This window comes from Apium graveolens, chromosome 9 (genome assembly GCF_009905375.1).
Source record: "Apium graveolens cultivar Ventura chromosome 9, ASM990537v1, whole genome shotgun sequence".
Classification (NCBI taxonomy): domain Eukaryota; kingdom Viridiplantae; phylum Streptophyta; class Magnoliopsida; order Apiales; family Apiaceae; genus Apium; species Apium graveolens.
Window position 1 is genome coordinate 253,811,865 of NC_133655.1, and position 19,450 is coordinate 253,831,314.

The window sequence follows — 19,450 nt, forward strand, 5'->3', positions numbered from 1 at the left end:
TTTGAATAACACATTGGATTCCAATTTCAAGAATTTGGAATAAGTTATTCAAATTTATATATGATATGCCCCGTGTACTAAGAATGGAATATAACTATCTTGACCGTGAAACATAACAACACGGACATTTGATATTCAAAATTGTGTTCAAAAATTCTTATAATTCCATTGGGATTATATTTAGTAGATTGACAGAGAAAAATGCAATAGCTTTTTCACAATAGCCGATGCATTTATATTTGCATGCCGGTATAGTATAATTACATATTTCGCAAGTATGTCTATATATGAAATGACAGAATTTATGATCAAATTAATGTTAGTACTGTTACAGGAAAATAAAGTCAACACAGGGGTAGTTAAAAGATGGACATTAATTATGTATTAAAATTTTCTTCTAACATGTCCTACTCTGCTGTTAAAGATAAATTATAATTAATTTCTTTCAATTAGAGTCCCACTATTAGTTCTAATTTCAAGTGAATTTTGCATCAGTGGAACTGTTATTCCTCTCTCATTCGAATACGGTTATCTTCTCCGGGTACCTCTTCCTTATTGTTAACCTCACAATTATTCAATCAATTTCATGTTGTGCATGCAATTCAATTGTGTTATTGTATTTAATTCTTGTTATATGTAGTAGTTTCAATTAATTTGAATTCATTTATTCTAGGTTATATACTAATGGATTTAGGACAGAGCAGGATCACTATGATTTTTTTCATATCCTCTTCTGATTATAAGAAAGGTCGATTGGTATGTATTGCCATGTTTTCCATCACTGTTTGTTCTTTTATTCTAAGTTATATTCTTGCTGATGTTGAGATAATACTCTAAATTACAGAGCCTCGCTTTACCCTTTTATACTGAAAATAAACATAATTTACCCGGGAAGGTGAAGTTGCATGTCAAGCCTGATGCTGTTTGGGAGGGTAATTTCAGTGGGCAGTGTAAATATATTGAAGGTCTTCAATAAATGATGGTCTATTACAATTTAAAATCTTATCATCTAGCTTTGTTGCACTATCAAGGAGGTGGAGAATTTAATTTAAAATTTTATACTCCTTACGGTACTGAAATGAATTATCTTACTGAAATCTCTTCTTCCGATTCCAACCTCACTTGTAATGAAGTCGAGAACGACAAACTCAAATCTACTTTTCATTACAATATTTTTTGTAACTTTATAGGAATATACAGCCTGGATATTGAACCAAAGCATGTTCATGTCAGTTCATACGTTAAGGTAAAAATATATATGAATAGTATTGTTGGTTCATAATTATTTAATTACAAAATTATAAAATTAATTACCGGTATTTTTTTTAATGCAGGTTCTCTCTAACTCTGCTTGCTACAAAATACGATGAACTGATAAAGTTAAATTTATTAGGCTTGCTTTTGATGAACATGAGTGGAATATAAGATTGAAATGGGTAGATGGTGAGAATTTTTTCAATGATAAGTGATTTACCTTTGTTAAAGATGCTAACATTGTTCCCGGTGATGTTATTATCATTTACAAAACAACATCTGCTTTGAAGTTCAAAATTGCATCTTTCGCTAAAAATATTGTTGCTGATGATCGTTCAAACTGAGGTATGATTGTTAAATTTTCATTACTTTTATGATGGGAACAATTTCTTGACACTAATATAAATAATCTATTGCTGATCAGATATCTTCGTATCTTCTTCATATGCAAACTTTTACAAAATCATGACTTGGGAATCTTTAGAAGTGGGAGAGCTGGTACGATTTGAATAAGAATTTACTTTAATTACTTCTAGTGTTGTCAAATAATATTACGCTTTTTTACATTTACAGGAGCTACCGAGACTGTTTCGAAAGAAATATGGATTCTCTATTGGTGAAATTATACACATCAAACTTGGTGATTCTTACAGTACAAAACTCAAATATTCTGCTGACGAAAAAAAATACATGGTATTAAGCATTTTATTGAAAAGTACTCAATTAAGGAAGATTATGTGATATTTTTCAATTATTTGGGGAACTCAACTTTCAAGCTTTCAGTGTATGATTCTCAACATATGAATCATTTTCGTGATTTTGTCGGTTACTTAAAATTTCAAGATTTCATGAAGCCTTCTAGTGATATAGATGTTCTTCATGTCTCGTCCGACAGTGAAGATAATAGCACATGTAATTTTATTTCATATTCGAAATATTATTTTATCCATTAAATCACAAATTCGTTTCTCTTTACCAATTCTTTTCCTTAGGAAACCATGGTATGGATATCATCCACTTATTAGATGGAACAGCGGATTACGAATCAGGTATACCAAGTTCCAATATCTCATTTTACAACAACTGCAAACAAAGGTGCTAACTTTTTACAAACACTACAATATTCAGATAGTGAAGCTACTGAGGGGAATGATGATATACATTTTAATGTGCTTCTGAAAAAATCACATGTTGACCAACAGTGTCATGGAGTGGTATGCTTTTTCCATTTCACTTTGGAATTTATGATAGTTTTGTAAATATCAATCGCATTAACTTGATTATGCATCCAGTATATCCCACATTGTATGTGGCCAATATGCAAAACATGGAAAAAGAGGACAATGGTCTCGTTGTTTTTGAACGACCGGGAGTGGACTGTTGAAGTGCTATGTAGGAAAAACATTTTCAGATTTGGGATAGGATGGAATGAGTTCACATTTGACAATAAGCTAGAAGCTGGGAAAAGAGTTTTCTTCCAATATCTAGGTAACCTGAAGTTTAAAGTAGAAGTTCAGGTTTAGTACTAATTTCTTTCTTCAGCATTTCCTAAAATTGCAAAAGTCCAATGTCGAACATTCCAATGTATTGTGCGCAATCATACCACTTCATTTTGACTTGGAAGATAAATTTCAAATTTGGTGGTACCTATGTAGACCAATGGAAGGAAAATATTGTTCGTAATGTCCTAAAAATATTTGAGTCCCTTGTTACCGTAAAATATTGTTATCGTAATAGGATACATTATCAGATCGCTTTTTAACTACTTCTACACTTTTATACTACACCATCAAAGTTTTTGTAGTCTATTATTTGAATTTCATGCTAGGTCTTCATTCAGGTTCTCGATATTAAAGTACTCGAAAATAATTAACAGGAAATCCTTGCTTAATAATTGATAGTATGACATTATCGTTGCAGAATTCTGTCACTCAGGATATTCTGCATTTTAATTCCTTTATACCCCCATAAGCAAATACTTCAGTTGTATCAGTCAGCATCTCATTGTTTAATTTAACGTTTATTTAGTTATCTTGAGCTAACCTTATGTTCTCTTCTCATATATGCACTTGTTCTGGTGGTGTTTTTGCACCACCTACTCAGTGTAACAAGACTATTGAATACTAGAGCTACTTGTATGTCTTGAGTTTGTTCTTACTAAAATGTTTATTTATTTAGTTACAACCTGTTATTGTTGATCCAGGGGATGACTGATACTGAAGTCAAAGCTGTCGCAGGAGTGAGCTAACGAGTATTGCTGAAGTTAAGTTAAAAGTTGTGTAATTTCTTTTTTCTCATGTGTACTCGGAAACAGAAGAAAAACTCATATTTTTCTCAGGAGTTGGATTTGTTTCTCTCTATTTTCTGATAAATTATGTTTTGGTAACTTAAATGTACATAATAATTTGACACCCTCCAATTTTTTGAATCAGACAAGACTTGCTTGCATTCATATACAACAGTTTCGTATATTTACAGCTCTAGATATCATCCATGTCCCCCTGATACTGGATCCATGAATATAGTTTTGAGTTCAAGTCTCTTCGAAAAAAGTTCTTAGTCAAATTTTTACAACTTGCTATTTTTGAGTTTGAATTATTTCATAGTTTTTTTTCCTAACCTTTTGTATTTTTTACCGCGACTAGGTTAGATTTTTAGATCCTGCCCCTTCATGTATGCTGTCTGGGACGTTTTATTCGTGTAATTTGTAGTTGCCACTTAGCGAGAACTTAGTTATCATATATATAGGGTTTTACTCAAATGAGAACAATACTATTATGAGATATAAGATCTAATTCTATTCACTCATTTCAATTCATATTCATCTCTTACCATTGATTTAATATTTATTATTTTAATATCTAATATTTTATCATCTTCTATCTAATTCAACCACCATCACATTCGTGAACCATCATTTCTGGCCGCCGCCACCACCTCCGCCGACCACCAGAAAATCACCACCGGTAAGCATAAAATCACCACCGTCAAAATAAAAATCACCATCGGAATATGAAAAATCACCACCAGATAACGAAAAATCACCACATCAAGCCACTATTTCTGCCTAGCAGATCCGTCCACGAGTTCCGTTCATCAACTCCGACCACTAACATCATAATGAAAATCACCTGATCTAAATCTAAATCACCACAAATTAACTATGAACATCGCAATCCCTATCACACCACGAAAAAATCATCCGAAAATCTCAATTAATTCCAACAGTCATCGTAATCTCAATTACAGAGATGCTACACAACATAAAAACCAAATTGAAAACGAATATTAATTATCGCTGGCTCGCCGAAACTTATCGCTGGCGGCGGTTGATTCCGGTGACACCCAAAAACTAGGGCTTTCACCACCATCTAACTCCATTTTAACAGATCTGTGCTCTCATGCTATTAAAAACATCAATAATCACCGAATTAAAAATCATTATTGACCTTTGATTTCGAAATTGCTCAAAAGGAAGATTTATTGGTGTTCGATAGATAGAGGATTGCGAGAAGATGAGTTTGGTTACCTGGAATTCTGATTTGGACATCAAAATAATATAAAAACGAGGTTTTGATTATTGTAGAGATAAAGGGAGAGAATGAGAGGAGAGAGAAGCAGATAGAAACGGAGGAACAACAAGATGGCGGAGACATGGTGGGGTGGCGGCGACAGTGGTAGAGCTGCTGGTGGGGTTGTTGAGAGAAGGGAGGGAAATGAAATGGGTCTACTGTAGTAATAGAAGATTACATGATTTAAATGAATGGTCCAGATTAAAAGTACTTAAAAATATGTGTGGTCATGATTAAATCTCATATCTTATTATAATAGGGGTTCTCATCTGAGTAACTCCCTCTATATATATATATATATATATATATATATATATATATATATATATATATATATATATATATATATATATATATATATATAGGGGAATGATCAAATACAAACTAAAATTAAAATAGAAACTTATCTACCCAATCTAATGGTCCCCCTAAATCACACCACCCAACCCTCATGCACTCTCCCACACCTAATTTCAGTTTTTCCACTCCGTTTTTAATTTGATATTTCCCGTCAAACTGTATTTTTTTTTAAAATCCGATTTCACTGTATTTTTCTACATATCTCAACGATCGATTTGCATACCATATGTGTTATATTTCGAATTAATTTTTAAAAAAAATTATTTGTTTTCTAGTTTCTATTCTAAATTGGTTTATATTGGAGTAGCTGCTATATATATATAAGATTCAAATTCCAGAAATATAGTAATGGAATAATTGAATTAGACCCTGCCGGCATCAACTAATGGCAATCACTGTTTGTCCTGTTTAAACAGTTGGCATATTATTCTAGTAGCTCTGCGAATAATTGTTTATCGACATGAAAATTCCAATGATGTTGCGAAAGAAGCATCACTTGGACGCCCCCAAACGAACAAACAAACTCCATGCATCCACGTGAAGAAACATGATGGATTGCATAAAACATTTTGTTGGTATGCCTATAACATATTTCAATCAAACATATCTACCCATTTAGATTCCTGGGATGATAAATTAATAATTTATTAGTAGCCAGGCGCCAGCATGTACCTGATTGCAGCATTACTAGACCGTATAAATACCTGAACTTGGTGAAGGCTAAGCATACTCACTTCTATCAATCATTATTAGAAGAAAATTTTGGAAGCTTAACTAAAATGTCTACAATGTTTATGATTTGCTCGCTTCTATTCGCAGCCATGGCTATTCTGGCACCGCTAGAGATTTTAGCAGCTAACTCACCCTTGGAAGAAGGTTTTTATTCGAAGTCATGCCCTTCTGCTGAACGCGTAGTTTGGAAGGCTGTGAGTGAAGCAGTCAGAAAAGATCCTACAGCACCTGCTGCTATCATTCGTCTCTACTTTCATGACTGCTTTGTCAGGGTAACATACAATTCTCTAGTCTTTACATACTGTTTCTTCAAGTACAATTTTAGCAGTAGTGAGTAGAAAATCGTGTTTGGTGCAATAGTCAAGTTAATACTTGCTATCCACCAAGTCATGAATACGAAGTTCTGAATCCCTGGAAACAGCCTCTTTATGAGAACAAGGGCAATGTTGCAGATATGGGGAACTGACCTTAAGCCAAACTCCTCTTGTGCAGTAGATATGACTTTTTAAGGACCATTGCTTGAATGAATTCATTTATAATTTTCTGGTTATGTGCACCAGGGTTGTGATGCTTCAGTGCTGATCAAAACAGCGTCGTCAAAGAATCCATCAGAACAAGAGAGTGTTGCAAACAAGGGTTTAAGAGGACTGGATGTGATAGATATGGTCAAAGCCGAGGTTGAAGCTGAATGTCCTGGAGTTGTCTCATGCGCTGACATACTGGCATTTGCAGCTAGAGATAGTACTTACAAGGCCGGTGGTATTTACTATAAAATTCCATCGGGGCGTCGAGACGGAACTGTTTCCTTGGAATCTGAAGTTACACAGTTTCTCCCTCCTCCATTTCTCGATGTTCCACCAATGATTCAGTTTTTTACCAACAAAAATATGTCGGTAAAAGAAATGACAGCCCTTTCTGGAGCTCATTCCATTGGATTGTCTCAGTGTAGTACATTTTCTTCTCGTCTCTACCAATTTAATTCAAGTCATCCACAAGATCCCGCCCTGGATTCCAAGTTTGCGAATTTCCTGAAGAAAAAGTGTCCTGAAAATGCTGCCAACAGTGTGGATCTTGATGTTGTGACCCCATATCGTCTGGATAACCAGTACTACAAGAATTTGAAGAGGAATATAGGAGTGCTGACAACAGATCAAGTCCTTGCCAGTAGTCCATTGACATCTAAAATTGTGAAGAAATATATAGATTATCCTGAAGTTTGGATCAAGGACTTTGCAGAAGCCATGGTGCACCTTGGAAACCTTGATGTTTTGACTGGAACAGAAGGAGAGATTCGAAACAAATGCGGGGCTGTCAATTAGTGAGGCTTCTGTCACTTCAATTCACCAACACCGTTTATCATTATCACAAATATTTGTTTCTTGATTTCATTTATTAGCGATTACGGTATTGATAGATCTTAAGAAATGGTCACTAAATATATATATATATATATATGAATATATTGCTGCTTTTACTCTTAAACCCAAACATGCTCTCTCCATTAAAATATATATATATATATATATATATACATAGTATTTACCATTACAGCGTGATTCAGAAATAGATCTTGCTATCTGCTAAAACTTTATAGAGCACAAGAATACTCCTGCGTCCGTCCATTTCAATTCTATACGTTTGTTTTGGGCACGGAGGTTAAGAAAAAAGTGGAATGTTATAAAAAAGTAAGAAAAATGGATAAAGTGGTAAAATCAATCAATATTAAATATATAAAATTAGTGTAGTGGTAAAAAGTTGTGGGTATAGTTAAGTTTTATATTATAAGGCTTTTATTATTTTTGGCAAGAAGGAAAGTGTAGAGAAATGAAAGGGAGAGGTCGTAACAAGTTGTGTTTCGTGGATGTAAACTTTGCACTTTAGTTCGAGACTTTACGTACCTTTGCTACACTTATTTATGCAAATTATGTACTTGATCAAATTCACACTAAAGATGTAAATCATATCATCTAGACATCTACCCAAATTATCTTCAGCTATTGATGTACTGTATAGTTGAATGAAAACAGACAAAGGATAACATATATATATTAGAAGCTATAAAGTAAAAACTCTCTCTGCCATTACGATAAACTTGCAACAACATGTTTGAAATGGTTAGATGCTTACTCACAAGCGAACTCTAGCAAGTTGCACGCCATTTGCAAAGAGAAACAGTGACAGGATACTGAAATATGACTTAACAATAATATGGGTCTACAAAATACTCATCAGTACCTAATTTTTACTTGAGAAGCATACGTTCACATCGCGAGCCTTTTGCTTAAGAGTATTATGAGCAAATATTAAGAGGCTGTATCATCTTCTCTTTCAGAAACTATTTGTACTCTTACGCTTAAAATAGAAATCTAACAGTCAATGCTTTTGTATCAAAACTTCCACTCAGTACACAGATGTGAGAACCATAAATAGAGGCACGCATACTAAATTTTTCCAAGAAACCCTGCAGGTAAAAAAAACTTAATGGACTAGACATGCTCACAATAATAACTATAAACTGAGTAGGCTCATTAATCTACTTGATCTACACTAAATCAAAATAGATTAACCTCTGAAACTTAGTCAACCAATCACAAAGATCAAAATTTTCTGTTAACCATCATTCATCAACTTGAAAAAGGAAAGTACGACCAATAACTGCAGAAATACTTTGCAATTCAAACCTAAAGGACCATTACCCGCAACTCTCCTTATTTACAGACCCCAAAAAAAAACCCTGGCAAACGTTTTAACATAAGGAGAGCTAATTAATTCAAGCTACCAAGCAAAACCCTGTTAAATTGAATAACAAATATTGTAACAATAGATTATATGAAGATTAAATTGCATTGTGTATCTACAATTTGCAGTTTTTGCACTTCAGTTCGACACTTGGTGTATCTTTGCTATAGTTACTTATGCAGAGTGTGCACTTCTGTCAAATTCACACTAACAACACAAAGGCTTTACAATCGAAAATCTACAATATCATCTAGACATCTACCCAAATTATCTTCAATTATTAATATGCTTGATAGTTTTTTAAAAAAAAACAGAAACTAATAGCTAAACCTCAGGTAAGCAAACTTAGTTGGTAGCAGCTACTCCCTCCGTCCCTAAAAACGTTTCCTATTTGTGTTGGACACGTTTGCCAATGCACACTTTTGATTGTTAATATCTTTAAATTCGTATTAGTATTAAATATAAAAATTTCACTGTATTAAAATACTGATAAATACGAATCCAACGAGATCACTCATGACTATGTTTGATATTATAGATTAGACGTAAATTAGTAGTCAATCGCTTACCGTGAACAGGTGCGAAAGTCAAAAGAGGAAGAACAAAATGGGACGGAGGGAGTACCATACTGGAAATACGGAAGGTGGGCATAATAATACACACAGCTGCAAACTCATTCGCAAACCCCCAACTGAACCGCTTCTGTTTCCAAATACAGCAACTGCTGAACATCTCCAAAATTCAATTTGAAAACAAATTATACCATTGCATAATGTGAATATGCATTTAACGAATAAGAACTGAACAGAGTTGAGCTATAAATTCTAGCTTCGTTGAACTTGTAAATAGATTTGGGGACAAAAATAGCAAACAATGTTATTCTGCAAATAGGACCATAAAATTAAATGCAGAGCACCAAAAACATTTTGCAAAATTGCATTTTGCAAATTGTATCTAAAATTTGAAATTTTTGCGCTTCAGTTCTTTACTTATACATATTGTGTACTTCGGACAAATTCACACTGACAACATAGGGGCTTTATAGTCGAAAACCTATTATATCGTCTAGACATCTACCCAAATTATCTTCAATTCTTGATATGCTTGATAGTTTTTTTTAAAAAAACACAGGCAAAGGATTACAGATATTAATAGCTAAACCTCGGTTAAGCAGACTTAGTTGGTAGCGGATACCATATTGGGAGGCAGGCATAATAATACACACAGATGCAAACGATTCTCAGACCCCCAACCAAACTACTTCTGTTGCCAAATGCAGCAAATGCTGAACATTTCCAAAATTCAATTTGAAAATAAATTATATAGTATATACCATTGTCTAATCACTAATGTGAATATGCATTGAAAAGATAACAGAGTTGGGGTTTAATTAAACTCTTGCTTCATAAAATCTGGTGAATATAATTAAGGACAAATATAACAAACAATGTTATTCTGCAGATAGTTGCGAATCTGAAAACAACATAAAATCAGATGCAGAGCACTGAAAACAAGAACAAAATTTAATAACCTTAAAGCCGGTTTTATGGTCTTTCCTATAGTTTGGCAAAACAACAAGGCACAGAACCGTCATCATTCATTCTATGCACGGTTGTAGTGATGCAGCTTGTACAGTAGTACCTTCCCTGCAGCATTACCAAAAGCCATGAAACCTCCACCAGGACTGAAATCCAAACAGGTGGGATTACTCAAACTTTTATTTGGTGGAGGCCAGTTGGAGAAAACAGTGAATGAAGGAACATGAACCAACTTCAGACTTTTACTCGCATATTTTGAGCTGATGGCTAATATCTGAGCATCATGATTGAACTTCATAAAACCAACTTTTGTTGTTAAATTTTCGATTGTCTTGAGAGGTTTTCTCTTTCCCCCCAAGAAATCCTCCCGGTTATAAATGTTCACTATCCCACTGTCTGAACCAGCAGCAAACATATTCCCCCTAGGGGATGTACAAAGAAATGAACCATTTATGCAACCTTCATCAACACCTTTATGGAAGCAAGTTCTTGTCCTCAAATCCCAGTGGTAGATATGTCCATCACCGCCTGAGCTTAGTAATTGTTGCCCATCTTCAGAAAAAGCTAAAGAGCGACAAGTCCCATTCATCTTTAATGTTCCGATCAGTTCCTTCGTTTTTGCAGAAACTAGTAAAATGTAGCCTTCATTGCCAGTAAAAGCAATCATTTTAGAGTCTGGTGAAACCTCAAAATATTCCAAACTCTTCTCCTCCCTTCCCGTCAAAGGGCCAATTTTATCTACTGTAGCCTTCACTAGGTCAAAACTGTAAAAAAACTTCCTTCTTCCAGATATAATAACTTGAGATCCATCTGGGAGGAAAGAGGCCTTCTGAATCGAACAATCTTCCAAAAAAATACTTTGAATTTTAGTGTTCCTTTTACCATCAATCTGAAAAAATCTAAGCCTTCTATCCAATCCAGCAGTTAAAAGAAGTTGTGCATTTCTATGGAACTGAACAGAAGTAACCGGCCCAGCAGAACATTCCTCTGCATTAGCATCAACTAATTTCGTGTACTCAAGAAGTCCGGGCAACAATTTCCCGCTGCTTTTCACAACAAGATCTTGATCACTTCGGAGAATATCATTGACATCTTCATCATCCTTGTAACCCTTAGCTTCCACAACCCCAGACTCCTCATCTGTATCCTCTCCAGAATCATAATCTTTCTCCCTCGAATCAAGTCGAGCCCAATCGGTCCCTCTGTTAAGCTTCTGATGCTGAGCCCTCAATCTCGACACATAAGTAGCACCACTAATCACACTCTCCTCCTCTTCCTTCCTCAACTTCCTCAATCTGTTAACTTTAGCAACATTTATACTTAACTTCTCTTCCTCATCATCCACCCAAACAGACTTCCTCTCCTGCATTCCCTTAACCACCTTACTCTCCTCCGGAAAATCCTCATCATCCTCATAAACCGACAAATGACTATCTGCCGCCCTATCCACAAAAAACAACGCACGATCATAATCTCCCCCACCAACACCTCCCACATACCCATCATCATCATCATCATCATCATCCTCGTCATCATCCTTCCCAAACACAACCGGAGAATGCAACGACCCGAACAAAAGATTCTCAATTTTCTTCCTCTCCATCTCCTCCTTCATGATCATCTCCTCATTTTCGACATTCGCCTTCTTACTTTTCTTAATTCCCAAAATACCCACATCAGATTCTTGCTCAACAACCTCTATCTCATCAAGAACCTTCCTTTTACTCTTTTTCTTACTACCCTCGTTAAAATTTTCAAGATTTTGTGAAATTAAACCCATTTCACACAGCTACAATTAAACAAAATCAATTAAAAATCAACACTTTATAGAGCTAAACTACAACACAAAACCCATAAACAATCAAAATAAAATGCAAATATACAAATATTAAATCAATCTAAATGTGATTATAGAGTTAAAGAAAAATTAAATTGGTTTCTATTACCTCGTGTGTAGCTGAAGTGAAGCTGAAGCTTTGTGTTCTGTCTGAACTGAACTAAACCCTAAAACCCTAGGCGCCCAGATATCAAATTAGGGTACTTTAAAACCAAGTTCGATTGGGCCCGGTTAACCAACTTAATCCGGGATAAGGCCCATTATTACGACCCGGATATAGCCTCTCCTTTTTTTTCGAAAGATATATACTGTTTTTAATTGCTAGATGTCTAAAATATGATAGTTAAAAATAGACTAGCTACAAGTGGTTGTGGCTATATGTCTACAATATCAATAAATATGATAATTAAAAATGTGTTTATAATATGATAGTTAAAAGTAGACTAGTTTTGTATCGGTGCGATATATATTATTAAAAATATATTTTTATCTAGAAATTTATTTATTTTACCTATTTATTACAATTAATTTTTCTTATTTTAATTATTGGTGTATTTTTTATGGAATATCATTTTATTCTAATTTTAAAATTATTAAATTTATATTTCATATTTTTTTCACTCTATATTTGTTGTACTATATTTTTAAACCTCATCCACAATTTTTTAATAAGATATATCACATCTAACAATATTTTCACTTTTTATATAATGCTACTTAAAACTTATGTTAATAATAAATATATATAGGCTTCGTGAATTATGATATTGATACGTATTACGTTTTTCTTTTCGAACCCCATCACAATTAGGTTCATTCTTTTCTACCCATAACAATGGTTTGTAATTATTAATTTATCCCGATCAAATTACCAAAACTCCCTTACTCCTATTAATTTAATATATATATATATATATTGGATAGGTTTTTAATATAATTAGATTTATTGAAAATATTTTTAATTATCAAGTATTCTAAAGACATAATTTTTTGCTCAAATGAGAACTTTTAAAAATGAGAATTGTGAGAATTAGCGATTTTCACAGTTAAAATTGATGATTTTATAAATTTTAAAATTTTTGATTTGCACAAAATCACCAATTTACTAGATTCAAAATTTCAACTTTTCAAAAAATCATCAATTTCAACTACAGACATACTAGTTCTAACAGTTCCTATTTTAAAAAGTTGTCATTCAAGCGCAACCCGAAACACAAAGGACCATGCTCAAATGAGGATTCCGGTAAGATATGAGATCTAACCCTAAGCCCAATTTTAAATACATCACAATCATTTTTCATCAATTATTTAATATTTTAATATTTCACCATCTTATTTCCAATTCAACCACCCATTAACATCAACCACCGACAACCACTATTTTCGATCATCATCACTGCCTCCGGCGACCACCAGAAAAATCACCACCGTCAAATAAAAATTGTGCTAGTAGAATGACCCTATTGGACCTAATCAACTCTGAAAAATGAAAAATCACTACTTGAAAATAAAAACTGATCGCCGACAATCACAAATCAACAAATTCGGCTGTTATCTTTTCCCACAAGATCCGACCATGATCACCAACTCCGACCACTAACCTACAATATCACCACAACATCATTATAAATCATCATTAATCATCACCGCTCAACACTAAAATCACACTATTACGCACTTCAACCACCACCAACAATTTTCACCATTATAATAACGTCACATATCACCAATATCACCCCATTTTATCACTACCATGCATCACCGTCGAAAAACCCATGTATTTAAAATATTACCATTATAAAATCACCGAGTAATACCAAATGTTATAAACTAATTTCTGCCGACCCGATTTTTGTCTCGCATGTTGACTTCGACCTGCAAAGAGAATAATGTGAATAATGATCCCCCGATTCACCTCCGATGTGAGAATAAGTTAATAGGTTTTAGATATGGATAATTCGGAATACGAGATAGTGTTGTAATATGTGTGTGTGTTCTTGGACGTGCATCGCCTGATGTATATAACCTGTACATTAACGTTATGTTCCGGAGGTATCAGTTGGTTCCACTTTTAGGGGGAAGTGGACGTTGTGGGCTACCAGACTAGTTCTTCGCCACTGCTGAGTCATCATTTGCCTTTGTTATTGGGTGGGCCTCGTATCGATCCCTGTATCCTTTGTTCGTTTTCATCCCAAAGTGATGATATGATCCCGCTAGCAGTGGGCCTCTAACACCAAATTGTATAAAATTATCAAAAATGGAACAAATATCCGAAAAAATCAAATAGAAGTACTGTAATTTTAGATATGAGTTCGGTCAATTGAGTTTTATCAGTGAAAAAATTAAATTGGAGTTCCATATCGGAAAGCAGGATAAGAGAAATATTGGTAAGAAGGGAAGGAGGGATGTAGAGAGATAGAATATATCTTGCGGGGGACGGCGACGGCGACCGGGTCCGGGATTGACGCATCATAGGCTGGTGTAGGTGATGGATAAAGAAATGACTCATAGGCCGGTGTAGGTGATAGATAGAGAAAGGACGGGGGATGAAAATAAAAATTATATATATATAGTTGGGATTTAATCTTATGTAAATAATGGGTTAGACGGAATTTAATCACTGCATTAACACTTTATTGACAAATTTGCGGTAAACCTTTATGTAATATAAGTATTGAAAATTATAATCATCTGTAACACCCCCAAATCCGGGGTCGGGGATCCGAGTTGTCACGAGTTCCATTTCCCTTAACAACACCCAATCTTAATAATTAATCAACTACTCTGTACTGTGACCCCACAATAAACACACACACCACACGTTATAGTCTCAGAGATGAACATCCAAAAATAATCACAAGTCATTTTATTCCACAATTATCTGCCAATACACCTTAAAAGGTTTTCTGAATAAATTTACATTTCTTTGCCATTATTACAATTCATAAATATACATAATCTGATACATCAAAAGTTGAAAGCCTAGCCTATTGGTAGTTCCTACCTCAGCTACAGCGACATCAACGCCTATAGGAAACTGCTGAACGTTTCCTATCCGCTCGCGAATTGGGAGCTTGGTCATGTTCATCTTGTCTATCTGATGTTGTGTGATGAAAGAAGAAAGTAAGGGTGAGCAGCAAGCCCACCAAAATACTATGTATAATGATTAACAATATATGAGCCTTCTCATAGTACTCGTGAAAGTCTTGGTCAAAAGAAATGAACCAAGTGGATATCTTAATACGATGAAGTCGCAAAATATTCAGTATATATATATATACATATATACTTTTCAAAATATTGGAAGTCCTCTTCCATGCATAATATACACAGAGTTCCAGTTTATAACTGTATAAAACTATCGTTGCAAGGTGATCTCATATAACTAACCTTGTCTCAACGTTTTTCTGAAAATCTTTGTCATGCATAAGATAATCATTTACTAGATATAAGTTTAAAAGATGAAGTTACAAGATACTCCAATATACTTATATCTTTTCCAAATACTACTTGAACTACCACCATTCAAGTTATAATTAGTTTCAAAAGTTCATCACATAGATGAGACTACAAGACAAGATTTGAATAGATTCAATCTTTGAACATCATTATAAATAATGAAGTTACGAGATACTTCATTAAGTCCCGATATATATATACACCTATATATATATATATATTTCATACACTCCTTGAAAACCTCTGTTATGAAAATTATAAACAGAGTTGCAATATCCAATGAATTTGGAAAGGAGAAAACCTTGGCATAAACCTGATATCTTGCTGATCAGGCAAAGATACCAATAAGTAACCTTTTCTACTAGTAGATGGATGAATCCCCCACCGGTCATTACCCTGGCCACATAAGGACCTTGTGCTGGACCGCCACCCGGCCTCTTACGCGTTGATGGACTGCCACCCAGCCACTTACACTTTGATAGACCGTACCCCGGCCTGTCGCTTATGCCGACTCAATTAAATGGACTTACTTCCCGAACGTTGGGCAAGTAATCAAATTGTTTTCTCAAAACAGCAACCACGTTGCGAATGTAAAATACACCACAGAGCCGGATTCCCCAGGTTTTGAACGAGTATTTAAATCCCCTTTTTAAAAGGAAGATCTTAAATATAAAAATGAGTTTTGGGATCCGCTCTAACTTTTAAAAATCATTTTGAAGACTCGAAAATACTTTAAAGAGTGTTTGGAGTAATGCTGATTTAATGAAGTAAATCAGTCCCAATATATTTAGAAAATGTCTGAATATTATTATTTAAATAATATTTTTATAAAGAATAATCTTTATACAAATAATTGAAGTAGAAGTTGTAAGACTTATACTTGAAATGAGTATTAAATAACCAAAGATATACTTATACGAAAGTACTATCTTTATTTGAATAATCAAAAGTGAGTTTGATTATCGACACCTTATTCTTTAATAAAATAAAGAATATATCTCAGCAAATAATCGGAGTCATAGATCCTCAAATGAATATTCAAATAATATTCAATAAATAAATTAAGCTGAGTCATAAGCCCTCGAATGAATATTCGAAATAATATTCAATAATAAAATAAAGGAGTCATAAGTCCTCGAATTAATATTCAAAATAATATTCATTAAATAATAAGCTGAGTCATACATTCTCAAATGAATATCCAAGTAATATTTAATAAATAATATAAAGGAGTCATAAGTCCTCGAATGAATATTCAAGGTAATATTCATTAATAAAATAAAGTTATCGAATAAACCTTATTCGATTAATAGTTTTGAAAACTATAACCATATATATATATATATATATAAAATCTACTCGGGATCCTCGACTCCCGGTTTTAGAAAATGTTTTCACCTTTGGGTCCCTATACTAAGGGTATATGCAAATTACCGCTATTCTCTAGCATAGGTATTATCAACTGAACCAACAGATATATAATCCAAGAATATGAAACAGGCATGCATATATACCATATCACATATACATCACAACAACAGTATAACGGGTAGAAAACTTGCCTGAGTGCTCCCGGATAGACTTAAGCTTAGAGTGGGTCCGATAACCTATGAACAACAACATAAGTCGGAATTAAACCCCGGTCGCTTAAGAAACTAGACTTTAACCATTTAGAGTCATAACGTTCGCTTTCGTGCTTAACGATTTACTTAAGTCGCTCGAGTACCCTCGGCTCCACCATTTTTAATAAATTACCCATTACGAGTTTTAAAGCGATTCTTTCGCGAGTGCCTTACCAACTGCCTAATCCACTTAAAATAATTGTTTCATACTCCAATTAGTCCTTTAAGGTCTTTAACCAAGGTTTCAAAGTAAGGCGAGGGGTAATGGTTCGGTCGCGAAATGTCGTTACTTAAAACGGTCGTTTCTCCTAAACCGTACATAGGAATCAAACGAACTACATATCAAAACGAAGCTCGTAACATGAACTTTCTAAACATGGCAATGGTCAAAATCTAGCAGTGAGTTCAAGGGTTCTGATCTTAAGAACAAAAACAGTCTACGGTAAATCGGGCATTACGACGGCTATGTTTACGCGATTACCCAATTCTAAACCACTCCAAATCATCTCACAATCAACCCACAATCACAACCCAATCAAAACTCCATCCATACTTTATCATAACAGCCCCAACAACTCAACATTAACAATTTATACTATTCTTTATCATGAATTTAAACTACACTTAAGTTCATTAATCAACAACCAAGATTTACAACTCCAAAAACATCCCAAAACCAACTAATCTCTACATACACAACCATCAAGCCTCTCATGAACTAGAATACTCATATTATGCTCTTAACATTCAATAACAAAGCTTGGTTAAGATATTATACCTTCCTTGAAGCTTCTTAACACAACACAAGAGCTTTGAATGCCTAAAGAACCTTGATCCTTGCTTGTATAACCTTAAACTTTCATAAAAATTCAAGAAAACTAAAGTTATTTCTTGAAGGTTACTATTTACCATCTTCTTCCTTGATTTATTGGAAGAGATTGTGAAGGAATTAGGAGCTTAAACTTATAGGATATCCATATTTATGTACAAGGAACCTTCGATAATTACCATGTGATTTAACAATGCTTGGAACTTGATTTTTGAAAATTTCTTCTTTGAAAAAGAAGAAAAGCCGAGAGCAAGCTTGGAAGAAAGAGAGATTTTTGTGTTTTTGCTTTGATTTGATTCTTTGGTTGGTTGTTTTTGATTTGTTTTTGGGTAATTACCTTTCTAACCTTGACTTTGTGTGGTTATAAACCAACCACATCTCTTTCCTTCCTATGTCATGCTTATGTCATCATGTGATGTCATCCTCCCCTCTTTGTCCTCTTCTCATTGGTTGAATGACATCATCCCCTCTAATCTCTTTGATTAACTTCCTAATTGTTTGCCTAATGACCGCTGATCTGTTATACGGTTCGCTTAACTTTCATTTTCGTTTATCGTTTGAGGGATCATACCCGGGATCTTATTACTTGGGTTTCCTTAACCTTTCTCAATACATTATAATCCTTTTATGATCCTCTCTTATAATCCTTTAATTTAAATCTTTTTTATCCTGTTACCTTATACTTAATTCTTTCCGTGTCTAGTGGATTTCCGGGAAAAATCAAAGTGTTCGGAATTGGATTCTGACGATCTTTACATACACTTATATACCACATAGAGTACTAATAATATTCCAGAAGATCAATAACAGAACCCCTACATAGTGTGACATGAAAAATTTTCTCATTCATCAAAAACACTATTCATAAGGGTTTCAAAAAATTTTCAAATATTGGGGTTATTACATCATCTCTCAATACGATCTTCATGACACCTTCAAAATGTAAATGTGATGAAGGGAAGTTATTAGTTTACATATCGGTCGATATATACATTAATTTAAATATATTATTGTATAATTATATAATTGGATACAAATTTTTTTGTGTACATTTTTTTTTATTTATTTTAGATATATGTGTATAAAATAAGTAATTATATGTATTTTAAATTAAATATATATTAAAAATAGTTAAATTTGTTAATAATAATCACCCAATTATTAGTGAAGGAGGATTATATCTTGTAATCTCAATTCATGTATTTATATTTTTGACACATACTAATATATTAATTATCTTTATCAACGAAAACACGTTACTTGTATGTTTTTAATTAAAAATATGTATTTTTCAACTAAAACACTGTATTTTTCAAATAACCAATCATCGTTTTACTAAAACACTAAATAAAACAACAATTAACATTTCTGACTAAAACACGCTATATTTTCCATTTTTTCTCGACTGAAACACCTCATTTTCCAAAACTAACAAGTCTATTTAACAAAGTAATAATAATGTACCAATTAATTATCTTTCTAATTTTTTCAACCAAACCTTCTTTTTT

The 19,450-nt window shown here is 33.7% G+C and overlaps 2 protein-coding genes across 4 annotated transcripts; one reads left to right on the forward strand and one right to left on the reverse strand.

The window, feature by feature from the left end:
• The first annotated feature begins 6,805 nt into the window (after positions 1-6,805).
• Positions 6,806-7,237, forward strand: LOC141686173 (peroxidase 7-like). Its single transcript, XM_074491224.1, has one exon. The coding sequence runs from the start codon at positions 6,806-6,808 to the stop codon at positions 7,235-7,237; it is 432 nt and encodes a 143-aa protein (XP_074347325.1).
• Positions 7,238-7,454: 217 nt separating this feature from the next.
• LOC141684135 (U3 small nucleolar RNA-associated protein 18 homolog) lies at positions 7,455-12,292 on the reverse strand. 3 transcript variants are annotated; one of them, XR_012560553.1, is made up of 3 exons: positions 12,142-12,292; positions 10,189-11,984; positions 7,455-9,378 (listed from the first exon to the last, which is right to left on the reverse strand). XR_012560553.1 is itself a non-coding variant. In XM_074488975.1 (2 exons), the coding sequence occupies exon 2, from the start codon at positions 11,973-11,975 to the stop codon at positions 10,260-10,262; it is 1,716 nt and encodes a 571-aa protein (XP_074345076.1). In that variant the 5' UTR covers positions 11,976-11,984; positions 12,142-12,292; the 3' UTR covers positions 10,060-10,259. The 3 variants fall into 3 exon arrangements, 1 of the variants encoding a protein (XP_074345076.1); XR_012560554.1 differs by having other exon boundaries at positions 7,455-9,381; XM_074488975.1 differs by lacking the exon at positions 7,455-9,378 and having other exon boundaries at positions 10,060-11,984.
• Positions 12,293-19,450: the final 7,158 nt, after the last annotated feature.

Bases quoted from the DNA above. Each gene is read 5' to 3' on its own strand.
- LOC141686173 (XM_074491224.1), top strand. From the start codon at position 6,806: ATGTCGGTAAAAGAAATGACAGCCCTTTCTGGAGCTCATTCCATTGGA.
- LOC141684135 (XM_074488975.1), bottom strand. From the start codon at position 11,975: ATGGGTTTAATTTCACAAAATCTTGAAAATTTTAACGAGGGTAGTAAG.